At 40.9% G+C, this 13,555-nt stretch overlaps 1 protein-coding gene across 1 annotated transcript; it reads right to left on the bottom strand.

Annotated features, from left to right (window-relative positions):
- Window positions 1-2,877: 2,877 nt before the first annotated feature.
- Window positions 2,878-12,324, bottom strand: LOC116358570 (solute carrier family 22 member 13-like). The gene is made up of 10 exons (XM_031809874.1): window positions 11,899-12,324; window positions 11,705-11,808; window positions 11,372-11,526; window positions 11,060-11,228; window positions 10,740-10,860; window positions 9,402-9,496; window positions 9,064-9,278; window positions 6,999-7,107; window positions 4,475-4,681; window positions 2,878-4,254 (listed from the first exon to the last, which is right to left on the bottom strand). Exons 1-10 carry the CDS (start codon window positions 12,271-12,273, stop codon window positions 4,176-4,178), a joined length of 1,629 nt encoding a protein of 542 aa, XP_031665734.1. The 5' UTR covers window positions 12,274-12,324; the 3' UTR covers window positions 2,878-4,175.
- Window positions 12,325-13,555: the final 1,231 nt, after the last annotated feature.

The following is a 13,555-nucleotide window of genomic DNA, read 5'->3' on the forward strand; positions in this document are numbered from 1 at the left end:
CATCAGTAGGGTAGAGAGAGGAAAAAAGGGGGAGATGTATTTATGACTGTCATAAGCCTACCCCCAGGCCAGCGTCATGACAACAGTTAAAAACTCAAAGCCACTTCCTGGCCCAAGGCAACCCACCTCTGGCCTGGACCCTTGTCCTTCGTGCCTCGGGAACTGCCGAGCCTCCCCCGTGAAGGTGAAAGTGTAGAGCTGCATTCTATTTCTGTTTCTCCTTGAAACGGGTCTGTAAGGACTCGATAGCCGAGCCAAACAATGTTATTTGGCGAAACTGGCTCATTCAAATACATCTGCCTGTCCCTCTCATGAATACGGGACAACGTCAACCGTTGCCCCCATATTTTTCAGCACAGCCAGGATAGTACAGCGGGACAGACCCACCACAAAATCAACCGTAGCACGGACTTTATCGAGAAGCTCTTAAACTGGTTTTGTCGACTCCACGGTCTCATTCAGCTACTGCAGTAAATCAAAATTATACGTTTGTCGTATTGTGACCACATTCAATGACCGGTCCACCACATACTCAGCCTGGTACACTTTGTTCAGCTGATCAGCCGGGTAGTGTCGCTGATTATTCGGAAGCACAGTGCTAGGATCTGCCCCCTTGTTAGCCTCTGGATCTAAGTAACTCGCTAGCTTTTCATCTATCGGTGGGGTGCAAATGAGCCCTGCTTCCTCCATACCCTTTACATTCATGAACTTGCCATAACCCAGTAGCACCAACCGGGCTGAATGAGGGGAATCCCAGGTTGCATTTAGCTAATTGTAGAAATCTTTAAACGGGTAAGTTACGCTTCACCGCTGCAGGGACAGGAGGAAAATACCTTTCCTCAATGGAATTCGAATCCAGACGGAGACAATGGTGACGCAAACTGGTCCGAGCCAAAGCCTCCCGAAAGTGTTTCCACCCCAGGCAAACAGGACAGAACTCGTGAGTAACTTATATTTTTGTGGTGAAACCACATGGCCTAGGGCACGGTCGGAGGTTCCAACTTCGCTGGTTAGCCTTTTTGAACTACTCAAGCAAGGAAGCACTGGCTACACAAGTAGAGTAGAAGTGGTAGGCGTTTAGTTAACACCTAAAAATTATTTAAAGACCCAACACTCTCAACATCTAGGGGGACGAGTAGTCACTCCCCACTAAGAGACACCTACATCGGAGTCGAATCTCATGGTCTTTGTGTGCTTGAAAGGGTTGTAAATTGCGTGACACGTTCTTCCTTCAGGTGAACTGAAGAGCGAACAATTGAGGAAATAAATGTGAGCCCACGGTATTATAGCCAGGAAGGCGGGGCTTCCGAGGGCCGGCTCGGCATCCATTGGCCCGCTGGGTGTGATTTCAGTTGTCTTTAGGTGAATATGATTGTTTGACTCATCATAGTATGTTACACCGAGTGACTGACTAAAAGGGATCTTCAGGTGTACTTACGATTCAGCAAAAGACCTGAACAAGAATACCAGCAATATACACTGTTTGTGAAACATTTAACCACCTTAACATTGTCACAGACAAGATCAAACTAAAATGGTCCTCAGGATCTCTCCAAAATCAAGCAATTACTGCTTGAGTATCTCCAGAAAGAAGGTGCTTTGTCACAGAGAAGCACCTTTATGCAAGATAAATTCATGTTTAACTCTTCTGTCCCACAGTCTTTCAGCAGACATGATTCAGCATGTGTGGAAACTTTACTTTTTAAGAAGAACAAGGAATATAACCATTCTGCACCGTTAGATCCCTAGTTATACAACGTAACAAACCCCCAATCTGAATGTTTTGCTGTGAAGTTCTTTACAAGAGTGAGATAATCCTTCCCACGCAAAGGAAAATAATTCATATAGTTCAAATCCGTGACTTAGATACTGTCGGCCTAGTGTGTTCTATTTTTATTTTACCGTTATTTTACCAGCTAAGTTGACTTAGCTTCATTTACAGCAAAAAACCTGGGGAATAGTTACAGGGGAGAGGAGGGGGATGAGCCAATTTTAAGTTGGGGATAATTAGGTGACTGTGATGGTATGAGGGCCAGATTGGGAATTTAGCCAGCACACCGGGGTTAACAACCCTACTCTAACAATAAGTGCCATGGGATCTTTAGTGATCACAGAGAGTCAGGACACCCGTTTAACGTCCCATCCGAAAGACGGCACCCTACACAGGGCAATGTCCCCAATCTCCGCCCCATGGACAAGTGGCGTTGAGAATTTTAATGTGAGTTCCTGAACATGCGTAAGGTATAACTATACATAAGGTGCCTGTCCAGAGTCCACTTTCATAAGTCAGTAACACTAAAACTTGCATCTGTTGTGAGTGTCCAGGGCTGTAAGAGAAAGGTCCACTGGTTGTGGCCCAGTTGTTGGCATGCAGGGCAGAGGTTTCTGAGAGAACTCCTCACTCTGCCATTGCTTGCTGAAGACTGGGAGGAGGATCAGAGACCCTAGATGACCTGCCTGTGATCCACTTGTGGTAAGGTCCCCTGGCAACAAGAAACCACTGGGTTTGGCTAGTGCCTTTACAACCCCTCTGTGTGCTAGGTACCAGCGGGGGAGGAGCACCTTCTACATGGGGTTAGAAGTCACAGAGTTTTGTGAGAGTGTCCTGGGGCCAGAGAGGTTGACTGTGATTGGGTTTTCTACAGTACGGCTGAGAAATGGCATGATGTTACCAGTCGACTGATGATTCTTTACAGATACTATAAACCTCACTTATCTCTTGGCAGGTGCCTTCTTAGAAGTGTAGATGAATAAGGTGGGACATGAAGTCACCTCCATGTGATTGGCTTATTGTACAGTAGGAACGCCCTTGGGGTTTTATTCAGTAAGAAAAAAACACATTATTGTGGAACAGCAAGGATGACTTGGACCTCTGAATATAATAATTTTTAGTTTTAATTTTAAGTTAATGATCTGGGTAGCTGCTGAATGTAAGAAATGACATGACAAAGTTACCGGTTTATAAATAAAAAAGAAAGAAGAAGCTATTTCTTGTAAACAATCTTGGCAACCCGACAAGTAGACAGTACGGCAATTTCAAGTGACATGTAGCAAATTAAAAAAAGCTCTAGGTTTCTTCCTAGGTTCTGGCCTTTCTAGGGAGTTTTTCCTAGCCACCGTGCTTCTACACCTGCATTGCTTGCTGTTTGGGGTTTTAGGCTGGGTTTCTGTACAGCACTTTGAGATATCAGCTGATGTACAAAGGGCTATATAAATAAATTTGATTTGATTTGATTTTATCTGAAACAATTTTGTTATATGGGATAAATGGGATTGATGAAGATTATTGTAGTGTTTCTCAATCCTGGTTCTGGGGACCAAAAGGGGTACACATTTTGATTGGTTGCCTTGGCATTACACAGCTGATTGAAATACCAACGCTTGATGATAAGATGACCAGCTCTGGGCAATCAGTGAATGGCAGACACTTCAGTGAGGCTTGAATGTGGCCTCTTGGGTCTGACGGGACTTCCCGTGTTTGGTTGGTTAAATCCTTCGTTTTGTCCCCGCTCCAATTTTTTACATTTATTTTGAATATGTTTCTTTTTTGTCACCAACCATTGTGAAAACAACTAAACTACTTGGGCTGGCCGACCAAGATGTCAATCAGGAGCTGGCCCTGGATCCAGAGTTAGCTATCTCCTGGGGAACATGCATTCAACACCTGATCTGCAGACTTTTACTTCTCACATAAATGCACACATTCAATCAGGATATATATTATTTAGCCAGACCTATAGGACTCCTGGACACTGCGACAAGTAAAGTTAGCAGTAGGCTGACTCTGTGGTTTCACAACAATATTTACAGATTCATTGGGTAACATAGGTGATAGTCTGTTTTTGTATACAAATGTGAGTAAAGGTGGATATATCATTAGATTCCTTGATACACTGCAAATGTATTTAAATTCAAATATAATAATAATAGGTTCATTTAGTAGACACTTTTATCGTATGTTTCTGATCCATTTAGCTAGTGAAAAGAGTTACAAAAAGAGTGAAGTCATTTTTTAAAATTCTATAAGCCAAAGTTAAAAACAGCATGTTATGTGGCCCATCCAGGAATCAAATTCAAAACCTTGGTGTTACAACAACCATGCACCAGCCAACTGTCTTACTAACTAAGCCTTGAAAATAAATTTACCCAGAAAAAAGACTTACATAAACATGACTTTATAGTTTGGTAGATTTTTCAGAGTCGTAATCATCCACTTTGCAGCCTTTGTCTATCTTCATGGCGATAGTCACATTTCTACAGGAAAAAGGAGATATCAATGACACCAAGCTTCAAAAGACAACAAAAAGTTATACATCCTTAAACAACTTCTTTGTAACTTATTTAGATTCTCCAACTGCCTCATATATGAACGAATGCCCTCTTATAGTTCCACAACATTACTACAAATGCAAAAACGATCAGCCAAGTCTTATGTATGTGCATCTTTCCTCACATATCCTCAGGTACCACCCACCTCTTCCCCTCGGCCTCATCTGTAGAGTCAGGTAGTTCTGTCCTCCTGGTCTCAGGAAGCAGAAAGACCAGAGCCCCACCAACCAATGACAGGCTGCTGAACACGATAGTGGGGATAGACCAATGGTATGTGGCCAAAATGTTGAGCATTGGTGACAGTATTCCAGCAATTCTGATCGCTATTGAGCCCAAGCCTGTGGCCGTTTGTCTGAATGAATGAAGGAGCAAAGGATGTGATACATTAAGGGTTATTAAACCATGTAAAATAAGATATATTCATGGGCCTTATATGTACATGTATATATAAGATAAATATATTTATACACAAAAATACACACACACATATACATCTGTATGCATTCGGAAAGTATTCAGACACCTTAACTTTTTCCACATGTTGTTACGTTACAGCCTTCTTCTAGAATTTATTAAACAGTTTTTCCCCTCATCAATCTACACACAATACCCCATAATGAAAAAGGGAAAACAAGATTTTACAAAAAATAAATAAATAGAAAATATCACATTTACATAAGTATTCAGACCCTTTACTCAGTACTTTGGCAGAGATTACAGCGTTGAGTCTTCTTGGCTATGATAGTAAAAGCTAGTATTTGGGGAGAGTCTCTCATTCTTCTCTGCAAATCCTCTCAAGCTCTGTCATGTAGGACGGGGAAAGATGCTGCACCACTTTTTTCAGGTCTCTCCAGAGATGTTTGATAGGGTTCAAGTCCGGGCTCTGGCTGGGCCACTCAAGGACATTCAGAGACTTGTAACGAAGCCACTCCTGCGTTGTCTTGGCTGTGTGCTTAGGGTCATTGTCCTGGTGGAAAGTGAACCGTTGCCCCAGTATGAGGTCCTGATCGCTCTGGAGCAGGTTTTCATCAAGGATCTCTCTGTACTTTTGTTGGTAAAATTATGATTAAATGACTGAACAAATCATTTTAAATGGAACTGTGGCTAAGTAAACTTATACTCTGTTTTATTATATCTGATTAACAATATGAGTTCATAAGATGTGATTGTGTGACACAGACAAGGAGTAATTAAAGTTAATGAACTCCATTCCAACTAGGAAGAAAGAAGTGGACTGTGTAAACAGATAAGGTCGTTAACCTATGGTTGAACCGACGAAACTTAGCTCTGTTTTTTTTTAGATAAGACAGTGAGCGCATTCCTAGGTTTTCTGTTAATTAGAACTGTCAGCCAAGTGGTGATCGATAATGTTGAGGGGTCAAAAGTTACCTGGGAGTGTGTTAGTAAGTTAGAATGAACTTTTCACCTCACTTTGTCCCTGTCGAGAGGAGGGGTTTCTGTTAAGCAATGAAATTACGTCATGTTTTGTATATAAACTGTTGCTCGTGGTGAAGTGGCAGCGCGCTCCGAGAATAAATTCTGTTACCTATTATTGAAAAGACTGGTCTCCGTCTATTTTATGCAAACAAGAATCTTACAAATTCTCATAAAATAGATTAAGGGGTTTCAATTACTGAAAACACATTAGCATAATAAAATTACAGTAACAACTTTGCTCTGTTCATCTTTCCCTCGATCCTTACTAGTCTCCCAGTACCTGCCTCTGAAAAACATCCCCACAGCATGATGCTGCCACCACCATGCTTCCCCGTAGGAATGGTATTGGCAAGATGATGAGAGGTGCCTGGTTTCCTCCAGATATGATGTTTGGCATTCAGACCAAAGAGGTCAATCTTGGTTTCAACAGATCATTGAATCTTGTTTCTCATGGTCTGAGAGTCCTTTATGTTTCTTTTGGCAAACTCCAAGTGGGCTGCCATGTGCCTTTTACTGAGGAGTGTCTTCCATCTGGCCACAATACCCTAAACACCTGATTGGTAGACTGCTGCAGAGATGGTTATCCTTCTGGAAGGTTCTCCCATCTCCACAGAGGTACTCTGGAGCTCTGTCAGAGTGACCAACGGGTTATTGGTCACCTCCCTGACCAAGGCCCTTCTCCCCCTGTTGCTCAGTTTAGCCAGGATGCCAGCTCTAGGAAGAGTGTTGGTGGTTCCAAACTTCTTCCATTTAAGAATGATGGAATCCACTGTGTTCATGGGGACCTTCAATGCTGCATACATTTTTGGGGTACCCTTCCCCAGATCTGTGCCTCAACACAATCCTGTCTCGGAGCTCTGCGTACAATTCTTTCAACCTCATGGCTTGGTTTTTGCACTGTCGACCATATATAGACAGGTTTGTGCCTTTCCAAATCATGTCCAATCAATTGAATTTACCCCAGGTGGACTCCAATCCAGATGTAGAAACATCTCAAGGATGATCAATGGAGACAGGATGCACCTAAGTTCAGTTTTGAGTCTCAAAGCAAAGGGTCTGAATACTTATGTAAGTACGGTATATATATATTACATTTTTTGCTTAGTCATTATTGAGAATTGTGTATAGATTGATGATTGATTAAAAAAAAATCAAGTTTAGAGTAAGGCTGACCCCTCACAAAAAAAGTGAAGGGGTCTGTATACATGTATATGGAAATATATAGGTCTTACCTAACAGAGGTGGGAAACAGCTCCTGAACATAGACGTTGCATATGGATCCAGCATTGTTCATGAAAAACCTCCCCGCAGCAGCAAGAGCAGTAATAGCAACGGCGTTGTCTAAAATAGAGTTAACATACTAAACATCAACATGTTCTCATCTCTGTATGATCAGTCCACTGCCTCGGTAGATTTTATTTCTACAGTACCAGTCAAAAGTTTGGACACACCTACTCATTCCAGGATTTTCTTTATTTTTTACTATTTTCTACTTAGTAGAATATTGTAATAGTGAAGACATAAAAACTATTAAATAACACATTTGGAATCATGTAGTAAAAAGTGTTTATGCGTTCTGTGTATCAAGTTTACACCTAAATGTGGTATAAAATACATGATTAAATATAAGAATACTTTTGTGAAGATAGCAATGTGATATTAGCCTTCTAAATTAGATCATTGTTTTTCACATAAACTTGTGACCAGTCAGTAGCCACGCCCAAGTGAGCTCAGAGTTCATGTCAGCATAATGGAACGCCCCTTTTGGTCAGAGTGCTTAAAATGACTATAAATGAAATAGCACATAGACCTAAAAGATGTGAGGCCAAGGTCCACACCTTGAAATGGTTAGAAACGATGTACTGACTCCATACAGCGTGGAGTGGTGGCTACATGGCTGAAAATGGTTTTGAACTCTACAGACGAGCCTGACGTACAGCGTGAGCTGAATATTACAAAATGATTTAAACTCTACAGACCAGAAACATGGGACGGTAGTCCAGACGTTTGAAATTGTGAAACTCACTCTAAATCTCTACAGAAGAAGATAACCTCATCTAGGAGACCATAAACATTCACAGTCTGCAGCTGTGCATGTGAAAAGTGTCCTAAAGACACGAGGTGGGAAGGAAGAATCCCTCTGAAACAACTGTTGGTACTTCTGAAGAATTTACCGAACAAACACTCCAAGACCAGAGAAACTCTACAACTAAGAAGGACATTGTGATCTCTGGTATACAACCAGAGCCTTATATCGAGCCACTACCCGTAGATGGATCGTTTGGTTTCAATAGAGACAACAGAGAAAGACAGCTACGTTTAAATATATATTACATTTCTAATCTGAATGAGCGGTGGTTAGGATGCTAAGTATTATGGTTACTGTGAGCGTAGTTTCCAAATGTATATATGATAAGTTGACTCTCCTTGTCTCTCCCTCTCTTTCTTTCCCCACCCCCTTTCCATTGTGTAACAAGCCATCATATCGGGTCAGTCCACTAGGGACTTTTATCTCATGTATATGTATTCTGTGTTATTATTTAGTTAAATAAATAATTAAGCCAATTTGTGTATTGATGTTTCATCAATAAGGGCTAGGGTTCTTGCGACGTTCAGAATGAGACTGATGAGGTAATAATGATTAATAATTGACTGTTCAGAATGAGACTGACGAGGTAATAATAATTAATAAGTGACTGTTCAGAACGAGACTGATATGGGGTAATGATGATTAATAAGTGACTGTTCAGAATGAGACTGATGAGGTAATAATGATTAATAAGTGACTGTTCAGAATGAGACTGATGAGGTAATAATGATTAATAAGTGACTGTTCAGAATGAGACTGGTATGGGGTAATGATGATTAATAAGTGACTGTTCAGAATGAGACTGACAAGGTAATAATAATTAATAAGTGACTGTCCAGAACGAGACTGATATGGGGTAATGATGATTAATAAGTGACTGTTCAGAATGAGACTGATGAGGTAATAATGATTAATAAGTGACTGTTCAGAATGAGACTGATGAGGTAATAATGATTAATAAGTGACTGTTATTGATGTCAGAGATATCTGAATATCTGAATAGTTTAAGTCGAGAGATAACTCGTTAAACCTTTCCCGTGGTGCCCCAATTTCCTAATGAGTTAAAAATACAAAGAAAAATACTTTTCTTTTCCCTCAAGCACTGACTTTTCTGATAAATACTATGATGAGGGAATTACAACTCGCTCTGGATAAGAGCATCTACTAAATGACAAAACAATGTAAATCTATTCCAGTTGGAACTTTACCTTGTGGAACAGCCAGGATTAGGAAGCATGTGAATCCGCCAGTCAGAAGGGTGGACATTAAGGATATCTTCCTCCCCAAATATTCCAGTATAAAGATGCAGAGTATATGACCTGGTATCTCTGTGAGTCCGAACATGAGCTGTGTCAAGAAGATGTCCAGGCCAAAATTTCCAACGTTAAAGGACAGACAGTAGTAGGAGAGGTTTAACGAAAACCTGGGATTTCAGAGAGACACACAAAAACAGAAATCACATTTGTTTGTCATGATGAGATTTATTATGGGCTGAAAGTTGACCAATATGAGATATTAAGTTATTGAGAGTTATTAAATAACTTACCATGCAAGAGTAATAGTTAAGAAGTATTTCCTAAGTACAGGAGATCTGATGAGAATGAGTATGCCTCCCTTCTGAACAACTTTCTTCTCAGCTATCTGGAATAGAGTTATCTTTTACAGAAATGAATAATTATAGACACTTGAATCTCTGCTTCCAAAGATTCAAGTGTCACACTTTGCCATAGAGATCCTATTAAATTACTAGAGGGCCTATGTCATAAACCTTCAAAGTTCCAGAATGGGTTGAAAACAGCAGTCATAGATGAGCTTAAGAGGTCAATCAAACTTGAGCAAAACAATGGAATTGTTATCCCGAGTTGCCTCATTGACCACCAGCAAAATGTGCCTACATTTAGGCTATTGTTTCTTGTACGCGTGTCAACCCCAACACGTTCATGTCATCATTACCAAACAACAGCATTACAGTTTAAAACGACTTGGACTACCACCACTGATTTCTGAATGCTAGCTATGCTAACCAGCTTATGCTGGTTAGCATTTAGCAGTCACTTCTTCTAAACCTGAAAAGGGACAACTTCTACATGATATGCAGCGAAAGCCGACAAGTAAGGCATGTGATATCAGAAATTGTGTAATCTATTGTCAACCTAAAATATTGCCATATAATTACAAATACAGTTTACACAAATTTTATGCCAATTGTCTGTAAAAAAAATAGCCTTTAAAATATATATATATATATATGTATATATAAACAGACCATAAATGTCTACATTTTTGTTTTCTTGGAAAGAAAGTGCTATTATATGATCAATTATCAGTACTTGTTGGCTGTGGATTCATTGCATTATCCGAATGGAATGTTGGCATATTGGCAGCTAAATTGTCTGAATGGAATGTTGGCATATTAGCAGCTAAATTGTCTGAATGGAATGTTGGCATATTGGCAGCTAAATTGTCTGAATGGAATGTTGGCATATTGGCAGCTAAATTATCCAAATGGAATGTTGGCATATTGGCAGCTAAATTATCCAAATGGAATGTTGGCATATTGGCAGCTAAATTGTCTGAATGGAATGTTGGCATATTGGCAGCTAAATTATCCAAATGGAATGTTGGCATATTGGCAGCTAAATTATCCAAATGGAATGTTGGCATATTGGCAGCTAAATTATCCAAATGGAATGTTGGCATATTGGCAGCTAAAGTGAAAAATGTATGTTTTATTTCCTCTACACCTGTCTGGCTAGCTAGCCAGCTAACATGTGCAGATAAAGTCTTCAAATTCAGGATTTTACACTATCTTTTCACAGCACTGGCAAACAATGGCTGGCCAGCTCCCTGGCCTTTAAACAAATTCCTAAATCATGCACTTTACCTTCTCTAGAATGGTATCTGGAACTGTGCGTTTGTTGATGGCTGCTACCCTGAGTATCAACTTCTTAGCTTCCTCTGTTTTCCCCTGATCCAATAACCACCTGGCTGATTCAGGAATAAACCTGGAAACACAGAACAGGCAGACATTTTTACAATTATAATTAATATTGATAATCAATCATATTCAGTTTGGGTGCTGTGCTGTAATGCTCGCAAGAATTGTATCAATTTGTGGTGCTTCCGATTGGCTTTGTAATGCCCCTAAGGTCTTCATCAGTTTCAATAGTTTTAATATTGGTCCAAGACGACACGTGGACACACCATATGTACACTGCGACCACTGCTATTGGTACAGCCATGACAAACTGGGCAAGTCTCCAGTCTCGGATGAAGAAGATCATGCCAGCAAGGATGCACTGGCCAACTCCACTGAACGTCTGACTCAAACAAGACGCATAAGAACGTTTTGTCACTCCGACCCATTCAGTTGCTGTGTGGAAGGAACATGTAGTAATGTTAAACAACTTAATATGACCGGCTGACTGACAAATCATTGACTGAGTTCTGTTATCTCATGTTCTGTTTTACATTTTATTATAGAGCATAGTCTATTTGAAATGGACATCACTTTACCTAATACAATGCAGTTGATTCGAAATCCACCAAATGCGATCCCTACTAAAAACTGGGATGCCATATACAAATAAAAGTTTGGAGACAAGCCTGTTGTTACAGTAAAAATTAGCATAATAACCATGGGTATCTGAGTTGCTCGTTGGCGACCAAATCTGGAAGAGAAAAGGTGAGAAAACTGTGTTGGTTAAAACTGTTAGAAACCTCCTTTTGAAGGTTTGATGAATGTTCCTCTTGATTTACTTGTTTATGTTTTGTGGTGTTTTTTTACAAAGAGAAAGAAAGAAACCAAGAAGTATAGGACATGTTATTCACAACTTCAAGTGTGCTTACGATTCAGCAAAAGGTCCAAACAAGAGTGAACCAAGAAGAATGCCAGCCATGAACACAGTTTGTGCAAGTCCGACAACGTTAGCTTTGCCACAGACAAGATCAAACTGCAACAAAATAAAATCAGATAACATACAAGCTCATTAATGACATGACAATATATGTTTAGTAAAAAACACTCATCTATTCCTACTTACATCAGTGACTATGGTGGCTTCATACACTATATTGTTGTACACCCATCCATTCTGGCAGTCAGTGGTCTGATTGAGTCCATGCTCCCTGATGATGTCAATGTCCCAGTCTACAGGGGTAAACATCAGGCACCTACTGAAGGTTCCATCCTCCTGCCGGGGCACGGTCAGATTCAGCTGTTCCTCACTGCTCAGATTGGAACCAGCTCTAAGTATCCAGTCAGTGTTACAGTGGCGCTCAGGGTCTGACTGGATGAAAATCAAACTGGCCAGGTGGAAAGGCAGGACAAGATTCGGGAAGCATAGTCCCAATAGTATGAGCTTCTGGAATAATCCAAAGTCTCCAATGGACCTCAGGATCTCGCCAAAATCAGCCATGTTCAAGAATCAAAGAAATGATCTGCTTGAGGAGCTTCAGAAAGAAGGTGCTTTGTCAGAGAAGCCTTTATGCAAGATAAATTAATGTTTAACTCTACTATCCCACAGTCATTCAGCAAGCATGATTCAGCACGTGTAGAAACAGGATTTTTAAGAAGACCAGTTAGAAGGAATATAACCATTCTGCACTTTCTTTTTTTTTATATCTAAACGTTGTGCCCCCAAATATTTTAGTTACACTGTAATCCCGCTTGGGAGTGTCAAAATGACGCAAGCAAATCAACATTATACAATTTACCACAGGAGGTTGTGACATTTCTTTGTTATTATGAGATTTAAAGTTTGCCAAATTAAGACATTAAGGTATTAACTTATCACCACTGAGCTCAGCGTTCAACACTATAGTGCCCTCAAAGCTAATCTCTAAGCTAAGGACCCTGGGACGAAACAGCTCCCTCTGCAACTGGATCCTGGACTTCCTGATGGGCCGCCCCCAGATAATAAGGGTAGGTAACAACGCATCTGCTACGCTGATCCTCAACACGGGGGCCCCTCAGGAGTGTGTGCTCAGTCCCCTCCTGTACTCCCTGTTCACTCATGACTACACGGCCAGGCATGACTCCAACACCATCATTAAGTTTGCTGATGACACAACAATGGTAGGCCTGATCTCCGACAACGACGAGACAGCCTATAGAGAGGAGGTCAGAGTCCTGACCGTGTGGTGCAAGGACAACAACCTCTCCCTCAATGTGATCAAGACAAAGGAGATGATTGTTGACTACAGGAAAAGGAGGACCGAGCACGCCCCCATTCTCATCGACGTGGCTGTAGTGGAACAGGATGAGAGCTTCAAGTTCCTTGGCGTCCTCAACACCAACAAACTAACATGGTACAAGCACACCAAGACAGTCGTGAATCAAATCAAATCAAATTTATTTATATAGCCCTTCGTACATCAGCTGATATCTCAAAGTGCTGTACCAGAAACCCAGCCTAAAACCCCAAACAGCAAGCAATGCAGGTGTAGAAGCACGGTGGCTAGGAAAAACTCCCTAGAAAGGCCAAAACCTAGGAAGAAACCTAGAGAGGAACCAGGCTATGTGGGGTGGCCAGTCCTCTTCTGGCTGTGCCGGGTGGAGATTATAACAGAACATGGCCAAGATGTTCAAATGTTCATAAATGACCAACATGGTCGAATAATAATAAGGCAGAACAGTTGAAACTGGAGCAGCAGCACGGTCAGGTGGACTGGGGACAGCAAGGAGTCATCATGTCAGGT

This window comes from Oncorhynchus kisutch, linkage group LG30, assembly GCF_002021735.2.
Source record: "Oncorhynchus kisutch isolate 150728-3 linkage group LG30, Okis_V2, whole genome shotgun sequence".
In the NCBI taxonomy this organism is placed as follows: Eukaryota; Metazoa; Chordata; class Actinopteri; order Salmoniformes; family Salmonidae; genus Oncorhynchus; species Oncorhynchus kisutch.

Coding starts and splice junctions, on each gene's coding strand:
- LOC116358570 (XM_031809874.1), bottom strand. CDS start 12,273: ATGGCTGATTTTGGCGAGATCCTGAGGTCCATTGGAGACTTTGGATTA. Junction 11,229..11,371: donor AATCAACTGCATTGTATTAG/GTAAAGTGATGT, acceptor CCTTCCACACAG/CAACTGAATGGGTCGGAGTG. Junction 9,279..9,401: donor TTAACTATTACTCTTGCATG/GTAAGTTATTTA, acceptor CTGAAATCCCAG/GTTTTCGTTAAACCTCTCCT.